The sequence below is a fragment of the Mercenaria mercenaria genome, chromosome 3, assembly GCF_021730395.1.
Source record: "Mercenaria mercenaria strain notata chromosome 3, MADL_Memer_1, whole genome shotgun sequence".
Taxonomy (NCBI): domain Eukaryota; kingdom Metazoa; phylum Mollusca; class Bivalvia; order Venerida; family Veneridae; genus Mercenaria; species Mercenaria mercenaria.
Genome location: NC_069363.1, coordinates 90,362,259 through 90,385,416, shown reverse-complemented (window position 1 = coordinate 90,385,416; position 23,158 = coordinate 90,362,259). Strand labels below are relative to the sequence as shown.

The following is a 23,158-nucleotide window of genomic DNA, read 5'->3' as shown; positions in this document are numbered from 1 at the left end:
GAACGATTTGGTCTATTCATATAGATATAGATATTTAGGTGTATTTTGTATGGAAATGATATCATTAGAAGATTAAACAAAGTGTACACCTTTCAGTATTATGCATTACATATATAGAGATAATCTTACAGTCGCTTGGACACCGCCCAAATCTGTCATTGTGGCTTTAATCATATTTCATTTTGTTCAAAGTTCCACTTCAGTAATACTGTAAAACGGTAAAAATTTGCAAGAGATTTCTACAAACTATTTCCAAAATTTTTTCACCGAATTTTATGATATTTCAAAAAAAAAGTATTGGCATTTACATAACTGTATATAATATATCCAGAAATAAAAGCAATTAAAATGATGTAAGCTTTTTAGATCGTTCAGTAATTTGGGTATCAACAGGTGAAGAATTTAAGAGAATTAAAATGATCAGAATTGACCATTGTTTTATGGAAGTCATTAAAACATAACATATTATTTGTAAATACTTGTAATACCATATTCTACTTGATAGTTAAATAATCCCTTGGTCTTATAGTAAATATTTGTAATCCAATGTTGACATAAACACTTAAATTCCAGCAGTTACTTTGTGATGCACATACAAGGTCCATGTAAAAATGCCTTTCATGCATATATTTTGCAATTATTAATTTTAGCATGGAACTAATTCTGTGGTTTGGTCAATCCAAGAAATTATATCCCACTAAAGCAATTAAATTTCCATTCATTTTATTATATCTCTCCCCCCTCTCCCCTTCCTCAACAACTGGGAGAGACATATTGCTGGTCTGTCTGCCTGTCCATCTGTCCATCCGTCCATCATTCCATTCATCCGTCTGTCACACTTCATTTCCGATCAATAACTGGAGAACCTTTAGACCTAGAACCTTCAAACTTCATAGGGTAGCAGGGTTTATGGAGTAGATGACTCCTATTGTTTTTGGGGTCAGTCCATCAAAGGTAAGGTCACGGGCCTGAACATGGAAAACCATTTCTGATCAATAACTTGAGAACCACTTGACCAAGAATGTTAAAACTTCATAAGGTGATTGGACATGCAGAGTAAATGACCCCTATTGATTTTGGAAGTCACTCAATCAAAGGTCAAGGTCACAGGGGCCTCAACATGGAAAACCATTTCCAATCAATAACTTGAGAACCACTTGACCAAGAATGTTGAAACTTCATAGGAAGATTGGACATGCAGAGTAGTTGACCCCTATTGATTTTGGGGTCACTCTGTTAAAAGTCAAGATCACAGCGAACAGAACATGGAAATCCATTTCATAGAACCTTCAGACTTAAAAGGTTGGCAGGGCTTATGGAGTAGATGACCCCTATTGATTTTGGGGTCACTCTGTTAAGGTCAAGGTCACAGGGGCCTCAACATGGAAAACCATTTCCAATCAATAACTTGAGAACAACTTGACCCAAAATGTTGAAACTTCATAGGATGATTGGACATGCAGAATAGTTGACCCCTATTGATTTTGGGGTCACTCTGTTAAAGGTCAAGTTCACAACAAACAGAACATTGAAATCCATTTCCGGTCAGTGACTTGAGAACCATTGACCTAGAACCTTCAGACTTAATAGGCTGGCAGGGCTTATGGAGTAGATGACCCCTATTGATATTGGGGTCACTGTTAAAGGTCAAGGTCACAGGGGTCTGAACATGGAAAACCATTTCCAATCAATAACTTGAGAGCCACTTGACCCAAATTGTTGAAACTTCATAGGATGATTGGACATGCAGAATAGTTGACCCCTATTGATTTTGGGGTCACTCCGTTAAAGGTCAAGGTCACAGCAAACAGAACATGGAAATCCATTTCCGGTCAGTAACTTGTGAACCATTTGACCTAGAACCTTCAAACTTCATAGGGTGATAGGAGTTACAGTGTAGATGACCCCATTGTTTTTGGGGTCACTCCATCAAAGGTCAAGGTCACAGGGGCCATCCGTCCGTCTAACTTCATTTCCGATCAATAACTTGAGAACCATTGACCCAGAACCTTCAATTTCCATTGATGATAGGACTTAAAGAGTAGATGACCCTTAGCGTTTTTGGGGTCACTTGAGCTAATATCAAGGGCACAGGGGCCTGAACAAGTGAACATAGAAAACTCTTTCCAATCAATAACGTGAGAACCACTTGACCCAGAATGTTGAAACTTGATAGGATGATTGGACATAAGGAGTAGATGACCCCTACTGATTTTGGGGGTCACTTGGTCAAAGGTCAAGGTCACAGAGGCTTTAACATGGAAAACCATTTCCAATTCATAACTTGAGAACCACTGGGCCGAGAATGTTGAAACTTAATGGGATGATTGGACATGCCAAGTAGATGATCCCCATTGCAACCAACCATCATTGTTTATTTGACTTTCGCTCTTGTCCTCTATTGATTTCTTGCCTATACGGCTATGCATTGGGGGACACATGCGCTTTTCTACAAAAACATCTTCTAGTTTTAAGTTTATGTTCAACAGTGAAACTCCATGAAATAATATCCCCATGAGATAGCCATTTTAGTCAGAACCACGCATTTTCATGCCCACGAATTTCAGGGTACTTCTTCATTGTGAAGTTTTTCCAATTTAAGTCAAATTCTAGCTCAGCATGCTGAAGGGCCTGAAGTGTAGACAAACGCATGGATAGTTGCGGGGTTAATGGCGGCAAGAGTAGTTGGATTTTTAGGCTCACCATTGGTGCATGTTACTGGGACACTAAGAGATGCAATTTATCGATAGTAAGACATTGATACGATTGTACACCCTAGTTCCGATCCACCTGATTGATCGCAACCACCAGCCAGATGATAGATCCAAGGGAAATTCCTCCTGAATTTTCACTGTGTGTGGTTTGGTTGAATTTAAGTGCACACAGCTTGACTTCACAACAAAATTACAATACTGTAAAAGCAGAAATTTTCGTAAGGATTTAATTTTCCCTATATTCGCGAGGCCCTACATCTGTAAGACTATGTGAAACAAAGATTAGTATGTCCCTGGATGAAGTTTCAGTTGAATTAAGCCGGCACTGCTTACACCACACCAATATAACAATGATGAGTATTGGTGGGGTTTAATTGAATTATTAAATTTAGTCAGTTCTGCTTACTGACCTCTATTGTCTCTAATATCTAATTGTTATACATGTATACATAACTTTCTAATATATAGAATTTCATTTGTGGTTGTATAGCATAATTTGGTAGATTATGTTTTATGAAGTCTTTTCTTTTAATATTTTGTTATGGCACAATACTTTGGTACCTAAGGACCTTATAGCTATATTTATGTCATGTCATTTAAAAATTGATTTTTTCAGTCTCATTGAAAGGCATTGAATAACTAGATATAATTTGACAAGGTCTTTAACTGGCGTTTTTTTCCACATTAATGACATTAATTTAAACCAGGTCATTAGATTTTAACTTTAAGAAATTAAATACTATTTAATAGCAGGTTTTATGAGGAACTGAATACTGTTTTATATGTGAGTTAATTGTTTTTGATAAATTAATCAAGCAGATATTAATTTAGATTTTTTTATCTGATATTGATACGGATCACAGAGATGATTTATGGTATTCAGAAAATGTTTATAATAAAAAAAATTGTCATTTATCTGTTGGTACACTGACCATGTTTGAAGATATCTCTTAAGCTTTAATTCTGACTTAGCATTTTTCCATAAAAAATAATTATGTATACCAATCATTTTTCTCACCATAAGAAACCTTTTTAAAGCTTTTGATATAGATAACATATGATTATATAGCTTTCTTTATGACCATAGTAGGTTATGACATCATATATCTGTAGGCCCATTGTAGGTACTGCCATTATGACATCATATATCTGTAGGCCCATTGTAGGCACTGCCGTTATGACATCATATATCTGTAAGCCCATTGTAGATACTGCCGTTATGACATCATATATCTGTATGCCCAATTTATGTACTGCTGTTATGACATCATAAATCTGTAGGCCCATTGTAGGTACTGCTGTTATAACATCATATATCTGTATGCCCATTTTATGTACTGCCATTATGATATCATATATCTGTAGGCCCATTGTAGGTACTGCCATTATGACATCATATACCTGTATGCCCAATTTATGTACTGCCGTTATGACATCATAAATCTGTATGCTCATTACAGGTACTGCCATTACAACATCATATATCTGTAAGCCCATTGTAGGTCACTGCCATTATGACATCATATATCTATAGGCCCATTTTAAGTACTGCTGTTATGACATCATATACCTACAGACCCCTAGGTACCACCATTGCAACATATACTTTTAGGCCTATTGTAGGCACTGCCATTATGACATCATATACCTGTACGCCTGTGATGAAATAATGCAGGAAGGTGCACATGGGGTCTTCCTCCACCATCCAAGCTGGAAAGTTGCCCTATGGCCTATGATTGTGTTAGTGCGACAATAAACCCAACAAACAAACATCATATACCTGTACAGTTAGTTTTCGTAAACATCATATTTGTAAACTTTAAAGATTGCGTTTTGTAATCTTAACTCAAGGTTCCATATTTTAGTATGTCTTGAATAAGAAAAATGTGAGCTCAAGCTGAAACAAAACATCAAAAAGTAGAAAGTTCATTTTGTAAGTAGAGAAATTTTGGTTTGGAAACGTGTAAACACGTATGACCTATAAGTCAAACTGTAGGCCCAATGTAGGTACCCCCTTTATAACATCATAAATTATACCTGTATGCCCATCATCTGTACCATCTGAACAGCATCATATGCCTAAAGGCCAAGTATGTGCATCCCTGTTGGTTAGACAGCAATGGAAGATAGCCATTTGTAGGCATCACTAATCATATTATATACCTGTAGGCCCTAGGTACAACAATTACAATATATACCTTTAACAGGTCCATTGTAAGGTACCACTTTTATGACGTCATATACCTATAGACCCATTTTAGTAATGGCACCTTGGTAAAGGATTATGGAGACAGTTAAATTCTGCTCTTGAAAAGATTTGAACCCAGGTTTGGTTGATAAAGAGTTGATCATTAAACTGCATCACTGTGCCTTGACCATAACTTGTGACATCATTGTCTTCAATGGTATCTAATTGTACTGAAAGACATTTTATAGTTTTACAATATTTGTTTTTCTGAATATCTGAGATTGTTATCTATATAAATGACATATATAAAAAAAAGATTGTTTAAGATAATGGAAGATTTTATGTATGTTACTACATAACTTATATTTGATATGGCATAATGAAATCTAGGGCTTAGTTTGAACCCCAGCAGTGCACACAGGGAGTCATGTTTATGCTGAAAGCTGTTGTAATTCATTGAACAATAAAAATAAGTTATGACAGTTTCAGATCTCCAAGGCAGCTAGGGCATTTATGGACAGTTTGATTTGTAAATTATGTTACTACCACAGTTTTTAATGTCAAGGTCAGAGTCAGTGTTTTGTGATGATACTGTTTACTTCATATATTTGGATAGTCTAGGATTCTTTGGGGAAACTGGCTTGCCTGCATCCTATCCATATTGTTAGAAGTCTTTCTGAATCAGTTCCTGTAAGTCATATAAATGTTAAACCACAGAGCTTTTATGTCATTTTAGGACAAGTTTACACATGGCACATTTCCTGAATCACTGACTGGCTATTTGCATGGTAAAGTTTCAGATGCTTGGCTGAAAACTTCTTTTGGTGGTTAATGTTGCTGACTTCTCTTGCCCCTCACTGATGTGGGTTCAAAACCTCTCTAGCAGCGTAGAATTATTCATGTGAGGAAGCCATCCAGCTGGCTTAAGGAAGTACATTATGCTTCTCAACCCAGGAGCCTGCCCATGCCTAAAATAATGCCTTGAGGAGTACCTGGAATCTCCCTTCACCATTGAAAGCTGGAAAAAATTGCAATATGAATAACTGTGTCGGTGTTTGACTCTAAAGCCAACAAAAAAAAAAAGACAAAATAAAAAACATTCTTATAGCTTTGAAAAAAGTAACAATTTATCCATACAGTGTGGATCTTCCTACTAAAATCAGATTTATATATAATATTGTAAAAAAAAAATCTGTTTAAACTTCATACATCCATTGTTTCCAAAGTTCCTGTATCACACTGCTTTAAAGGGTGTAACTGATACCAAGCAACAACAGAAGGATTTTAGCTAATGAAATTCAGTTTGGAGACCAGTCCTAGAAAGGAGCTTTTCTGTTGGTTGATTTCAAGACTGTACTTGGAAACAACCAATCAGAAGCTCAGCCAGAAATTGACACTGCTACCCAGGAATTGACACGGCTACCCAGGAAATTATTGAAAGTTTTCAGTGTCAGATGCATCTCATTAATTTAAAGAAATTTAACAATGTCTGCAACTTGGGCTCAAAAGCTGCATATTTATTATTTACATTTTTTGTAGACGGCTTTCATGAGATTTATCGAGTCATTAATCGGGAAGGTTTTGATCTTTTTAACAAAGTACATTTTAATTGTAACATTTGATTTTATAAATCCAAAGTATAAAAACAGGATTAAAAGACATTTTAACACTCCCAGGACCTGTTGTATGTTTGTGTCTGAGAGATTATCCTGTTTGTAACTTTGCTTTAACAGTTTAATCTACTTTTGAAAGGATATATCGTTTAGTCATAACAGTTTTGCTAATTGTTTTCCCATTTATGTCCTCTAAATAACACCCAGCAATTTTTCATAGACGAAATTAATTTGTACAGGTTAAAACACAATCTTTTTCAAAAATATTTCAGTTAAGTTTCCATGATTGCTTGCACTATTACCTTCAAGTAATTGATGATTTCCTGACGTATGTTAGTGGCAGAAGATGAATGTCTTCAGACACAGTGTCTTCGTCAAATCATCAAAAAGGACATTTTGACTTTCATGTTTGAACCTCTTCATAGATAGTCAATAATGGCTTCTTCACAATTCAAAGATAGTCTGTAACGGCCTCTTCTCTCTGAGCCAACTTGGCATGTTTGAACTAAGTAGTCATTGGTATTTCTAAAGGGATATGCCGGAAGAACAGCGATCAAAAAAATAAAATTCTTTAACTATTTGCTCCAATTTTACTGACATGCTTAGATAAAACAGATATATTTTTAGCTTGTCTGATTTTGTTGTCACTTGATCGTTGATGTTGGCGGTTGTTAAAATGTTTGTTTTGGTCCACCTTTTCTCAAAATCAATAAGAGCTACAGCTTTGAAACTTTGCACATTTGTTTAGCAACGTTAGTTGACTGTGTAGGCCAAGAACCATAACTCTTATTTGCATTTTGTCAGAATTATAATCCTTTTTGTACTAAGAAAATTTGAGTTTCTTGGTTAAAAATTTTGTTTAGATCCACATTTTCTCAGAAACTATAAAAGCTACAGCTTTGAAACTCTGCTTATCACTTTAGTTGACTATGTAGGCCAAAAACCATAACTATGAAATGCATTTTTTCAGAATTATGGCCCTTTTTGTACTTAGAAAATCTGAACTTTTACCCTTTTCTTACATACTGTCCAGCACTTGCAGACAAGCGATGGCACCCGTAGGTGGTGCTCTTGTTTATATTGTTGAAGTAGGTGTGCAATTTCAATGATTTTTTTAACTCAACTTCCGTATGGCAGATTAGGATTATTAAACATCTATAAATTGCTATATAATGTCATATATCACTTTTCTTTATGTTACTCATTTTTTCCATGGACGAGGTAACATGGTTAGTGTCAGAAGGTCAGCTTCTTGATTGGATAATTTGTCACAAGTTTTCGCGACTTCACATGAAGTCATATAGCAACTACCATAGCAAGATTTAATTCAGTAGAACATTCTCTTTTCATTTTCTTTTAATTGACTGAATAAATCGCTTATAGTCTATTTCGTGACAAAGTATCTGAATAATCCTTTGAAGCCGTAATTATTTATTATTTCATTAAAAGTTTAGGACTATGAACATTCGAAAAGTGAAATATTGTATTCGGCTGCTACAATCTGCACATTATTTGCATGTTCTATTAATGATTGATTTAGGAAGGATGAAGCGCCTCAGAAATTATGTTTGAAGAGGTTTAAAAACAAATACTTGGAAAACGTTCTTTAGTTCTTTGCAAATATTATGTTTTTGATCATATTGATTACTGCTTCCAGTATAATATCAGGTAATATATGATTCCATGCAAACATAGTGTTTTAGGGTTTCATGATACAAAAAAATTCATTCATTCATTTGAACAAAAGGGCTTTTAATTGGAAACTCAAATTGATCGAGTAATTTGTTTTGGTGACAGAATGTATAAATATTTAATTTATATTTGAAAAGGTATTTTTACACTAGTGATGGTTTTAATTACGTTAGAAAAAACCATTATCTTCTGATAGAGAAAACGACAACAACTTTTTTTATTTAGTTTTGTCTTTTTTCGTGTAGACAGTCTTTATTTTATTGTTCTGCAGGTAGTCTTAATTATTTGATCATCCCGCCCCCTCAGTTACTGCAACCAGTAATATTGAATTTTGCGTAATGTAGCCATACTCTGACATGATCAACTGTGAAGTTGAACTTAACTGCTGAAGCATTGGCTGAAGCGGCACCAGGACTGGCTCATTTACCAGCAATCCCTCTGGCACTTGCTGACATTAATACGCACAAAAAAAACCCCATGTATTATCCCTATAAAAATATTATGAGGTATTTTCAACAATTTATAAAAGATTTAGAAGAGTCAGGTTCTAAATACTGCTTAAAACTGTGTGTAATGAAATAAAGTGGCCAAAACAAAGACATAAAAGATAACCATTGTGAAGAAGATTTATTTGTAGGTAATCTTCAAGGATTTATTGGGGGTTTTGATACAGGAAGTAAAATCACAGAAAACAAACAAAACTTCCCAGTTATGTCTAGCTCACAAAATCCTTTCCCCACAAAAAAGCCATATAGTGTCTTATGAAGACAAAGTTAAACTTATTCACGACATATGGTATTTCTTGGTTGTAACCAAATGTTTTTATATTTTCAGAGTTCATCCAGAAACAAAAGTATATGCATTACGAGATGAAATAGAACAACAGCTTGGTACAGACAATGTCCCGAGAGAATATGTTTTTGTTAAAAGTGTTGGTAGAAGTTTAACTAGAGTAAGTACTAAAGTTTTTTATTTTTTGTTTGTTTTCAGCTCACCAGTCCTGTCACATAGTGACAGGGTGAGCTTTTGTGATCGCCCTTCGTCCGTCATCCGTCTGTCACCCGTTCACAATTTCTTGTGAACACGATAGAGACCACATTTATCAAGCAATTTTGGTCAAACTTGTACAAAACTTGTATTGGCATGATATCTCAGTTCCTCCATCATGGGTTCTAGAGTTATTGCCCAGAATTTGCTATTGTGTGTGCGTCAACAATTTCTTGTCTGCACGATAGTGGTTTCATTTATGATTTTATTTTAACCAAACTTGCACACAACTTATATCATCATAAGATCTTGGTTCGTTTCTTGACCTGGCCAGATCCCGTTATGGGTTTCAGAGTTATGGCCCATGAAAGGGCCAAAATTAGCTATTTTGACCTTGTCTACACAATAGCAGCTTTATTTATGATTTGATTTTTACCAAACTTGCACACAACTTGTATCACTATAAGATCTTGATTCCTTTCTTGAACTGGCAAGGTTCCAGTATGGGTTCCAGAGTTATGCCCCCTGATAGGGCCAGAATTAGCTATTTTGACCTTGTCTGCACAATAGCAGCTTCATTTATGATTTTATTTTAACCAAACTTGCACACAACTTGTATCACCATAATATCTTGTTTCCTTTTTTGAACTGGCCAGATTCCAATATGGGTTCCAGAGTGATGGCCCCTGAAAGGGTCAGAATTAGCTATTTTGACCTTGTCTGCACAATAGCAGCTTCATTTATGATTTGAATTTAATCAAACTTGCAGGGAAAAACAGTCACACCTGTGTACGTGGTCACCTCTTTTAGGTAGATACAGCCACATCTGTTATTTCCAATATTTATACATTCCAAACAAATTACCCCAAATTAACCTTTTGCCTGCTGGCGGCAAGTAATTTTGTCTTTGCTGCTGATCAGCCTGCACATCCATGCAGTCTGATCTTGGTCTGAACTGTTTGCTAATCACTCAGTAAATTTTCAGTGAACACGTACCCATTCAAAAAATAAGTGGCAATGGCAAAATTGAATGATAGACTAGTCCATTTTAGACATTTAGCAGGGTAAAGGTTAAGCAACAGCCAGTGTCTTAAAAGACCATTTTGCTCATTCCCTCAAATGACTAGCTGCCTAACACAGGCTTGGCTGTCATTCCAGAATGGGGGAATTAGTCCATGCCAGATGCATATTGATGTCTCTATAACAGAGAAGATTTTTTACTTCATAATTTGTCTCTTTCAGAAAGACAATTTTTGGCTGGTTTCTTGAATTTTTACTATACAGGAGTGCCAGACACTTTAATTTGGTACCTGAGTTTAATTTTGGGTACAGCATAACAGCTACAACTATTTGATTAACCTAAAGCTTTGTGTTAGTAGATTGCGCCAGAGTTTTTAGACCTTGGTGTCAGTGCATTTCCTATAGCCTCTGTAATTAACCCAATAAAGGACACAAATTATATGTTCATATTTATGATTATATATTGATACTTTGTTTTAATGTATTGTTTCAATACAGTTCCAATGAATTTTGATAGTCCCTAAGATGTGAATTTGATCTGTACCTACGTAATACATTCATACATTATAGGCATGATTTCTAGTTCTCCAAGTCATTGAAGTGCCCTTGTGTTCAGTGTATGAATGTTTCTGGAATACTGTTCCGTTGTAACTTGGATTTATATAATGATACTTAATAATGAATTCATGATCTTTTGAAAGAATTTTTTTTTAAAAAAGAACTGAGAAAAAAGGCATAAGAGGAGATATCAAAAATGAGTTCTAAGTACGTAAAAAATTTGAAAGCAAGCACGCTGGTGCGAAAGGAGAAACCCCCGCCACCCGCAGTGTTCTCGCATGATACTCTTGATAAGTTTGTGGAAGTTTACGCACCAAAATTTCTGAAAAGTGAAGTAAGTGTTTTACTTTATATAGTGGTAAGTTAAAATTGGATATAACAGATGAAAATGTTTTATACCTGAAGCCATGAGCAGAAACTTTACAATTGTTTTAGTGACTTGTAAGAATATTCTGTGAGGGAAAAAATATCTCTTTTTATCATAGATGACACAAATCTGATTCTTTTCTATAGTCCAGAACATAATTATTAAGGTGTATTTTTTTGTGGGTGGGGAGAAAGGGATGACGTTTAGATGTGCAAGTTCTAGGTTTGATGACCACAAAAAAAAGATTCTGCATTATAAGAGTAATATAGTTGAAGGTCATGGAATTTATACTAACCTTTAGCATGCTAGATAAATTGTCGTCTGCTGGAAATGTCGTCCGCTAAAATTGTAAAGTTCATTCAATTTGCTCCAAAATTGGAAGAAATATTGTCAGAGTAGCAAACAGCTTGGAACCTGATCAGACGCTGATTTAATCGACGTCTGATCTGGTTCCAAGCTGTTTGCAAAGGCTGTTAAATTCGCCTGCAGCAGGCTAAGGGTTAAATAAGCTAATAAACAGCTTCATTTTTGAATATGACAAGAGTAAGTAGAAATAATGGAATTTTTAATATAGCACCCTGATCTTCTATATGATTATAGTGACATTTTGTTTACTTAAAATTTTAAATATACATGGTAGTGACCTCAACATGAGCGTTGTATAAAGTATTAAAGTATTGTATATTAGTGAAAACTCGATAATTTGACATTGTTGACTGTATATGCAATCGATAGCTGATATCTCAATAATGAAAAAAAGGTATTATAGATAAAATTGATTATATAAAGCTTAATTATTGAACAAGGTATTTCAGTACAATTGGTAAGGGGGTAACCTTGCAGAGTGGCGATTATATCCGTGTTGTCAGTTTGAACAATATATGCAGCATTTTGTTGTTGTTTTTTACCTCATTGATATTCTAGAAAACTGTAATAACTTCTCCATGATTTTCCCATATTTTTTACTTATTTCATATCATTTAGTTATAGCTTATTTTCCCTTCTAATCTGATATTTATTCACTGAATCATTTTTATATGTCTCACATATTTTAGGAGAATGTCAAATGTTGTTAGGCTTAGAAACATTTTATATAATTATGTAATTAGGTGGGCTTGATTGTGAGCCCTGTTCTCATCCAGTACACCGATTTTTGCCTAATTTGTAATTGTTTCGATCAGCCGGCAAGTTGTGCGTGCATCAGTGCGGTACACATGCAGGACATATCAAAATAGCCTGATGGAAACGCCACAGTGCATTGAACACGCAAGGGGTTGACCACAGTGTTCAAGTTATCCAAGGTTTTGAATTGTTTAAAGAAGAATTTGTACAAAATGAATAATCAAGAAATAAAGGGAAAAAATTGGAGTATAAGTATGATATAAAGGGAAAAAATCTAAATAATTAAGTAAGAGATAAAGGTCCGACAAAAAAATGGAATGAGTAAGAATTAAAAAATTATGAAGTTTAAAATAATCAATTAAGGTAGTTCTGCTCGTTTGGATCGAAATTTTTTCTACAATGTAGAATTTGATTAAACTCTGACTTTTCAAAACTTCAGAATATACCTAGAAAATCCAGCAAATAAAAAAGATAGGGTCGTGTGCTTGATTTTTTGCTAGACTGGTTTGAAAAATGTGGACCTCACGCAATATTTCATAATATGTGAGCCTATGGGAAAATCATAACTTTCATAACATTTTTGCGAACAGAAATTTTTCTACATTGTAGATTTTGATGAAACTTCTCACAGTTGTAAATAAACACATGGCCTATAATTTGGTGGAATAAAATGTATAGGTCCGTGGGCTTATTTTTGAGATATTTGACCATTATTAAAGTGAAGTGGACATTTTAAGGCATTATTTTGAATTTTTTAATGTGTCATATGTTTTAATAACATATTTTGACTTCAGAAATATAGCAATAGTGCCACTGTAATAAATTTACTCACAAGTTTCGATTAATTCATAAAACGATTTTCATTTCCGTACGCCGAATACAGGCATTATTCTACGTTTTCTAGATAAATGATGTTACGCCATCACTTCCGGTTTATCAGACATGCAGAACTACCTTAATAAGTCAATTTGAAAAATACAGAGAGTTATTATGATTCAAACTCATGACTTTTCATAAAATCTGAAAAGAATGGTATGAAGCCCATGAAGTTATGAATAACTCAAGAAATCAGAAGAGCGTTAGATTTTAAGGGTTTCATTTTGTGTTATGATGCAAAAAAACCTTAATGATTTGATATTAATATGCAACCACTGTTATGGGATTATACCATAAAATTTGATAAAATGATATAAACCGGTTTGGTCTGTAGTATTGTTTCTGTGTTTACTTTCCATCAAATAAAACTTCATTATTTTGCAAGTAGAATTCATGCTACCAGTGTCTTAGCGTTGTCCTATGGATTAATACATTATTGTGATTCAAATAATCTAATATTTTAAACCTCTTATAACATGTAGGGGAGGTACTTGATACTTTTTGTCAGTTTGTTCAAAGATAATCGACAAAAGACATTACCGTATTGACGTTAAAGAATTTAGCTCTGATCTTACACATTTTTATTAGTTTTTGATGTTTCAAGGTCAAATTAGATTTTTGTAGTCAACCCTTATCATGCAGGACACGATTGATTCTGCCTTTGCGACCAGTATAGATCATGATCAGCCTGTACAACTGTGCAGTCTGATCATAATCTATACACTGTTCGCCATTCAGTCAGTATCATTTTAGTAAGCACCCCTTTTAACAGTTATATAATAGTACAGCCCAAATTGAAAGATGGACAAGTCCATCATAGAAATTTAGCAGGGTAAGGGTTAATATCCTGCAGGATACATGCAGATTTTCTGAAAGTTCCCTGCTGGAATTTTAATGAAGTTTCAGATTTTTTGATAAGAATTTAATGAAGCATCACTACCATAATGGTAAATTTTATTGCGCATAACGGGATAGATTGATCATTTGTAGGAAATTTTCAATAAAAGGTAATGATTTAAACTAGAGTTCAATGGAATATGTTCTAAAATTGGCTGGCTGCATTCGAATTTCTATAATTTACCCGCCAGGGAAACAATTATAATGATATTTATCGAAAGGCATTTAAATGTTGATGTCGCATTAACGCAGCGTTTAATTGGAAGAACAAAGGGTCGAAAAACCTTGCATGAATAATTTGTAACATACGCTGTTATGTATCCCGCTAGCATGTCATGGTCTTGTCAATTAATTTTTCGCATGCAATGCTATTCATGCTAAGCTGGCAGAGTGACAGATTGAAAATAATATCGTCTATGCAAATGAGCAACCATTAATTTGAGACATATCTTGTATATCACAAGATAATCATCTGAAATATAGTGATTTTTAACCTTTAGCATGCTAGATAAATTGTTGTCTGCTGGAAATGTCGTCTGCTAAAATTGTAAAGTTCATTCAATTTGCTCCAAAATTGGAAGAAATATTGTCAGAGTAGCAAACAGCTTGGAACCTGATCAGACGCCGATTTAATCAGCGTCTGATCTGGTTCCAAGCTGTTTGCAAAGGCTGTTAGATTCGCCTGCAGCAGCCTAAGGGTTAAATGTATGATAATGTGGCAAGACCTAAACAGAAATATTTACGGCTTTAAAGTCTGTATACACAGTTTACTAACTCTACATGTTTTACTGTTGTGCAGTCTGTACCAAATCTACCAATATGTTAAAGTAGTTCTGCATGTTTCAGATACCTGAATTAAGTGATGACATAACATCATTTATCTGTAAAACATAGAATAAATCCTGGACCAGACATTTGGAAACAAAAAAAAAATTTAGTGAATTATTTGCAATTATTTTAGTAAATTTATTCAAACAGCAATGTTGCTGTCTTTCAAAAGATAAAATATAAAGTTCGACACATTAATTCAAATTAGTGTTTGAAGTTATTTTTTGTCCAATGGCAGACCAATTTAATTTGATAAATGCTTACTAATAAACACTAACCTATACATAAAGTCTTAAAATCAAAAGTGAAAAGTTTTGTGATATTCTACACTTGTAGAAAAATATTTAATTCAAATGTACAGAACTACATTAAGTATAGCAGAATTTACCATTGTCAGATCTATACAGAATTAAATATTGTTGAGTCTGTTGCTGAATCTTTACAGAATTTTCTGCCGTCAAGTCTGTTCAGAATTTATCATGGTTAAGTTATGGCCATTATAAGTCTACAGTTGCATTTGTACAGAATTTACCACTTTTGAATTTGTACAGAAGTTACATACCATGATTGAGTTTGTTCAGAATTTACACCTTTCATGTCTGTACAACCATAGTTACCTTTTCAGATGTTCGTATTTAAATAGGGCTTAATTACACAACTGAAATATATCACCTAGAGACCGACATGCCTTCACCTGTAATTCTGTTATTCTATTTAATATTGATTTTAATAACTAGGTGAATTGATGCACTGAAGCTGAAGTGGACATGAATTGGCTTTCAGGCAGTCTGTCACCTCATAATCTCATCTTTACTTAGTTCTAGTTTTAAGACGCACATTATTTTACTGATGAGAAAACGTCACTAATATTGAAGGTACAACACGTTCAAAAGACTAGTTTTCCTGGAACTGCATTTTCATTTTTATTATTGTTGAATTTTTTTATGCTGACAGTGTTAATCATTGGTCAGATTTTTAACTTGCATAAACATTATTTTGTGACATTTTATGATATTTAACGGATTCACATCATTTTGAAAATATTTTAATTTCCAGCCCTTTTACACAAAAGGTCATGTGTTTCATCCTTAATTCTCTCCAATATATGGACCTTTTAAGCTCATTTCTTTCAGTGAATATTACTAATATCATTTTAGAAAGATGTAATTAATTTAAGATTATTACACAACTACCATGCTTCATCCCATCAAAAACTGAATAGTGAAAATGAATCTGTTTGAAATGATTTGTATATAATAGGGAATCGATCCTATTGATTTTCGTCATAAAGCGACGAAAATCAGGATCAATCCCTCTACGATAACATGCGATATATACCGAATGAGATATACTATCGAATTAAAAAATGTGGTCTTCTTGCATGTGCACAGAGCGTCTGACTTCGGATTTTTTGGAAGAATATGCTTTTTCCTTGTGCACATAACTTGTCCGAACTGCAATGTCTTGCACATCAGTACAAATACTAGCATACTTGTTTTTTGTTCCAAAATCTACCTTTAAATGGATACAAATGCATATTTCTGGGCAAGCTGATGGACAGTAATGATTCCCAATTGAGGCATTGCCTTATTTCATATTATACCTTACACCTAAGTTCTGACTTTGTCGTAATTAAGTATAGGCTTCATGAAATGGATCCGTGTTCTTATTTCAGCAGTGGACAGTTAACAGCCTCGGTAGCCTAGTGGTAGAGGGTATGCTTCGAGTGCAGGAGGTCGTAGGTTCAACCCCCTGCCGCCTCTTACCAAATACGTGAAAAATGGTACCAGTAGCTCCCTTGCTTGGAGTTCAGAAGTATAAACTAAGTTACTTCAGTTCAAAGTTTTTTGAGCTTTAAACTCTACAACTAAATTTCAGACTTAAATCTCGAGATGAAATATGGGCCCAGGTCAGAGAGATGACTGTATATTTACAATAAATAGGGTTACACACTTGACAACAAGTCAATATTGAACTGGTTTCACAAATTTAAGGTAGCTCGTGTCAAAATATTCCATTATTTTAATTGAATGTTTAACTGATTTAATGGACATTACTATGATAATCAATCCGCCGAATGTTTACATACGTCCGTAATAATCAGATACGGGGAACCATCATTATCGTGGCATTGTTTACAATTGTCTTATTAGAGATATAATAATCATCCATTGGTAAATATTAGATAGACCCCTCATCTTTTTTCATTAAAATTCAAGAGGTCCAATATTAAAGTATTCTACACGATTATTCCGGCTTTTCAAACAAAAATGGTGTAATGCAAGACAGGTAGTTTGTTAAACATGCTTGTAAATTCTACTGATCTATAAAACAAAGCCTAATTTTAAGTTTTGAATAATCAAAAAGTTTGAAAAGCAAAATTAATAATAATTACCATGTATGGCTTTTTTGGGGGGTCAAAATAGTAATACAGTTTTTGTATTGATTGCCTGCTTTAAGTGGAAGCAAAACTAAGCGATCCAAATTCCGGAGGGGTCTGCGGAGTTGTAGGATGTTTTAGAAACTAATTTTCACCCCCATGGTGAGTCCTGGCCCCCTAGTGACCTTGACCTTGAAGAAATGAGCACTTTTTAGATTTTTTGAAGGGCGAGACACTTTCTGGCGGTGGCCTTGTTTTAAGTAACTGAATTTTACCTGCGTATTTAAATGATTAAACTATATGTACTTGACCAACATTTGTGTTGTTGTTACAAATTCCCTTTCAAGGTACAATGTATTTAATGTGAATAATGAATTATTTTGTCCTTTTTTTCAGTAGTGGGTGAAAATTTCATCGTTTCAAATTGTACATGTTGACATCACCATTCAGTCCACCAATCAAAATAGTCTCTCTAAGCTTATAAACTGTAACTGAAAACTTTGATTATGAAAATAGTAAATAATGTTTGGTAATATATAATAATAAAGTTTAGTAATGATAAAACAAAGAGTTTTTAAGTGATATAGAAAGATAATGATGCCACCATATCATTTTTGTCATGGCCAAAAATGGTTTTGCCATTTTCGAATTGTCAGATATTTCCCCTTCTTTGTATTAAACTTAAAAATGTCAGACAACCGCAGCATTATATAAAGTTGTATCTTTCAAGATGGCATTCAGAAACAAAAATGAGTGTTTTTGTTAGTTTTCTAATGCTAATTTGCAGCTACGTCTTTTTCGAAGCACTTGTTTCTAAATGTATTTGCAGATTAATTACGCTTTTGGAAAAGATTTTTTGTTTGTTTCCTGTTGAAGTTAGTATTCACAGGTTTGTTTAGACAACACCAAAAATATTATATTGTCCATGAATTGTTCAGGCCTCTTGGAGAAAACAGCTAATTGAAGGTCGAATTATTTCCAAGTTCCAGACTGTTGGAAAGAGATGCAATTCTGACATCATTCTGGATCAAATATCACCTCCAGATTGAGGTTCTAACACTTTTATTACCCCAGTCTTGACACGAAATCTTTAATAGCAAGCTTCAATGTGTATTTGTGCAGTTCTGCACAGGCTGAAAATCAGCTGGTGCAAATGGTAAGAACATATTCTCATAAAAACAACAAACAAATATGCTTTGAATTTACAGACATGTTATATTGTCTTCTGTAATTTCAGGTAAAAGCAAGACAAGAAGCTACTTTGAAAGTAAAGAACTTTCTACCACCTCAGGTAAGTTTATGGAAGTTATTTTCAGTTTGCTTTTAGCGCCAATGTTATACAAAGGGTATAAAGTATTCGTGTCATCAATTTCCAATGCAGAAATGTTGTGCTGCTTATATTAACCAAGTTTTGTGAAAAATGATTAAGTTGACTGCATTGGTATATGAAAATATGTGTAGAACGCTTTGAGTAATATATAGATAATATTAGTTACACTGCTTGTTGGTGACAGGATACGGGATATACGCTGTCGAGGAAATCCATATCAGGCGAGAGCGAAGCTCGAGCCTGATATGGATTTTCGAGACAGTGTATATCCCGTATCCTTTCACCAACAAGCTGTGTAACGATTTTATCTTGCCGACTACCCTTTACTTACATGCTATAATCTAATATTTTGTAAATTAACAAAGCGGCAGCTAATTTTTTTAAATCAAAATTCATATCTGAAATGTACTAGCAGGATATGGAATATATCCTGTCTCCACGTGATGTCTATTGACCAATAGAAATGCAAGAAACTTGTAGGAGGCAAGATAATATAAAACATTCTGTGGGTATATTAAAATAGGTGTATGAAAATACCCAAATTGTGTGTTGCTATTATTTAATTTTGCCCTTCTAGATAAATTATACACTTGATGGGTTTTACACAAGAATTGTCTTTTCCATCATCAGATACCCATGATTGGCTACTAAAGTTTTCTTACATCATTCTGTCAATACGATGAATGTAGAGTAATGAAACTGATCGGTTGTGGATGTCCAGCGAGGCTTTTTGTCTTCGATTAATTTTACGTTACTGGAAGGTTAACTAGAAGAAATGTTTGGAGGAATGCCGTTCATTATTTTTTAGGCATATGCACCAGAACTGTATTTATTAGAAGCAACTCCAGAAGTGCGTCAACAGATAGCAGCTAGCAGCGAGAACTCGACGCGACCCGAGACTCGTACCTCATACGACTATGATTTTATGAATAGACAAAGTAAGTAAATGTCTCCCAGACAGATAATAGATGGAATACACTCTAAAGTCAGGCTGTCAGTGCAGATATTGATGATTTAAAACATAATTGATTACAATCTGTAAGAAAAGCCTTTGGAAGCATAGAACGCAACAAGGCAACAATGACAGCAGACCTGATTTGATTGAGTCTGTTCGTGAGAGATAATGAAATTTGTGCAACACTCCCTCATGCCTCCTGGCAGCAGCGTAAGAATTACTTTACATTGAATGTGTGATCGCAAAGAATAAGACAGTATAAAAACATTAAAAAAGTCCTTGTTGGGCTATATAGAGAAATCAGTATGGTTGCAATGGTCAATGAAAATGGCTGGAAAATTAAAACATTCTTTTAATCAAGTATAATTTGTATTTATAGTTTAGGAAAAAGCAGGAAAAGTCAAGAAAATTGGGAAGGAAAATTTCCCAGAAATATAAGTATACATAAATATACAAATATAAAAAGTAATGACAAGAGGGGGCTAGTAAGTGCTTTTGTTATCAATATCAAAATGTGCTTAATAAAATCAGCTGACAGCTTGGCTTTAAAGTAGACTGCTATTACAGAGCTATTCTGGTATGATTCTTAAAATACTTACGATATAAATGGAAGAAACTTTGATCTGAATTAGAGACTTTTGCCTTAATATCTTTAAATTGAACCAGTATATTGATACATTAAGTAAGTCAATTATTCCACATTAAGTCAGTTATTTGCAAATTGATTGCTCAATCTCTAGCCCAAGTACAAGTGTCTTTATGTAAAAACTGCCTTTATCTAAAAACTTATATTTCAAAATTTATTGGCTTTTTCAAGTACATTCAAACCATTAAATAAACTGACTTTGGTTTATATTTTCAATGTTTACATAATGTACATAGTAACTTCGTTATTAAAACAGATGTAAAATCTGTAGATACCAGACTTTATTGAAATTTTGAAATGGAAAAAAAAAAACCCATCAAAATTTAGATGTTATAATATTGATATACTGGTTGCAAAAGAAAATTGTTATTCAGATTTCTATCTTGAATTAGAGCTTTTAAGATTTTAGTACAATTTTAGTAGCAGTAGAATGTTGTTTGTTGAAATGACTGCGTATCATTTTCTATAAGACAAAGGACGAAATAATCACTATTATCACGGTAGTAAGTAAAATATTTAACGCTCATAGATTCTATAGTTCATACTTTTTTATGCATATTTTAAGTTTTGCTAGTTTCATCGTATAATAATTTCATGAATCACTATGGTAGACATGCAGCAGAAAATGGAATTCTGAATACACCTTATAATGAGACGGGGAAATTGTAGGAATGGGGGAGGGGAGGGGGCTGTGGGGGTCAGGGTTAATTAAGGAAAATATACAGGCTCTCTTGGACAGTTTCAGTTGCAATTTGGAGAAAAAACGTTGTATGATACACATTATTTAATTTTCTATACTTTAGTAAATCAATTTACTTTGGGAAGTACAGACAAAAAATCCACTGGATGAAAAAGCCTATTTCATAATTATTGTATTGATACTGCTGTATTAAAGGCCAATAACATATTGTACGCATTTAGAAATATTAAAAGGGAAATTGCCAAAAAAATATTACTAATTCAAAAAAGGCAATAAATCAAACTGTCATAATTCATGAATATGATTGCAATATAGGTTACATTGCAGAATTTTAGTATTGAATGTGTGTTTTTAAGAACAGTGTGCTAGAAGCGGGCCTAGCATACTTGACGCTGTTTACTTTTGATATGTATATTTACCGAGTATTCATTCATATTATCCTATATATACTTAAAGGAATGAGCTTTGTGTGTACTTGTAAATAGCGCTTCAAGATACGGGCTGCTAGTTTACCATTTATAGTTAAACTACTTGAGATAGCGTTTAAAGGTATTCCTGCAACTGTTTGATCTTTAAATTCTGTTTGAATAATACTACTTCAGGAGAAAACGCCCATTAAAACTTTAAAATTAAGAATTAAAATCCTTAAAATTACTCTTAATAGGCTTATCAAGATTTCAATATTATTTTTCATCTTCAATTTTGTTTACAGTGAAAAAGATGTAAATATTAATAAATCTGCTTACAAGGTGATTAAGGTTTCTGATTCAAAACCATGTTTCTAAAGCCGCAGTGGGTTTGAGTCTAAAGCAAGAAAGTTATTTGGCTAGTTTTCAGTATGTCAATATTTCTTTGAAGCAATTGAACAATTACCAGAGGTTGGGAACCAGTCTCTGATTGCAGCCTCACCATTGGTCCATTCCAAGATTGTTCTCTGAAACAACCAATGAGTATACTTAAGAGTGTTCAGACTGTTTCCAGACATTGGTTTATAACTTTTGGCCCAATCCGTTTCAATACCCACAGCTTTGTAAGTTTTTATGTGTTGACATTAGCTAAAGATCAAAAGCAAACAAATTAACATTTTTAACAAGACTTCTGCTGCATTCTGCCTGGTGATATTTGAGAGATGACTGTGAAGTAAATAAAGGTCTATCTGTTTGCTTAGTTATATGCACATAGACTTTTTACGCATTCATCTGTCTTGCTGAACAATGTAAAAAAAGGGACTTGTAAAATTTTATGAAGATTACGAGAGAAATATGCATATGAAATAAGTAGTCATACCAACGATATTGTCCATTTGACGAATATTATTCCAGAATTATGTTCTTCAAATGGAATATTCAGGATACCTTCTGTATATCATAACTACTTTGAAAAAGACATTTACTTCATTTTTAGCTCACCTGTCACATAATGACAAGGTGCGCTTTTGTGATCGTCCTTTGTCCGTCGTGCGTTGTCCATAGGCGTCCGTCCACAATTTGTTGTGAACACGACAGAGACCACTTTTCAATCAATTTTAATCAAACTTGCACACAACTTGTATTGGCATAATATCTCTGTTCTTTCGAAAACTGGCCAGATTCCATCGTGGGTTCCAGAGTTATGGCCCCTTAAAGGGCCAAAATTTGCTCTTTTGGCTTGTGAACACGATAGAGACCACATTTTGCAATTGATTTTAATCAAAATTGCATACAACTTGTATTGGCATAATATCTCGGTTTAACTTGGAAACTAGCCAGATCCTATCGTGAGTTCCAGAGTTATGACCCCTTAAATGACCAAAATTTGCTATTTTGGCTTTTGCAGCCATATAGAGACTTTATTTTATTGTTTGAATTGATACTAACTTGCAAAATATCTTTTATAACAATAGATCTTGGATTTTGTGATGAAACTGTCAGATCCAAACATAGGTTCTGGCGCTACGGCACCTGATTGACCCCTGAAAGAGGCAAAATTTGTAAATTTTTACCTTGTGAACTCAATAGAAGTTACATTTTATATTAGATTTTAACCACACTTACACACAACTTAAGTCACAATAATATCTTGGTTCCTTTTGAAAACCGGCAAGATTCCATCATGGGTTCTAGAGTTACTGCCCCTGAAAGAGGCAAAATGTTCTATTTTGGCCCTTTCAGCCATATAGAGGTTTCATTTATTCTTTGATTTGATTTGCACAGAATGTTTATCTTGGTGATCTCTAGGCCAGGTTCAAAACTGGGTTGTGTGGGGTCAGAAAGTAGGTCACCAGGTCAAATCAAAGGGAAAGCTTG

General features: G+C 34.0%; 1 protein-coding gene across 14 annotated transcripts in view; it reads left to right on the top strand.

Annotated features, from left to right (window-relative positions):
- The window catches only part of LOC123524094 (spermatogenesis-associated protein 1-like), an 87,142-nt gene that overhangs the window by 20,432 nt on the left and 43,552 nt on the right, over window positions 1-23,158 (top strand). For 10 of the 14 annotated variants that reach the window (XM_045302005.2, XM_045302009.2, XM_045302001.2 and 7 more), the window contains exons 3-6: window positions 9,042-9,159; window positions 18,480-18,533; window positions 19,381-19,510; window positions 20,644-20,676. In XM_045302005.2, the coding sequence (XP_045157940.1) occupies window positions 9,042-9,159; window positions 18,480-18,533; window positions 19,381-19,510; window positions 20,644-20,676 (335 nt within the window). Of the gene's footprint in view, window positions 1-9,041; window positions 9,160-10,835; window positions 11,107-18,479; window positions 18,534-19,380; window positions 19,511-20,643; window positions 20,677-23,158 lie in introns of those variants that run through there. The other 4 variants (XM_045302003.2, XM_045302015.2, XM_045302013.2 and 1 more) reach the window with 2 other exon arrangements.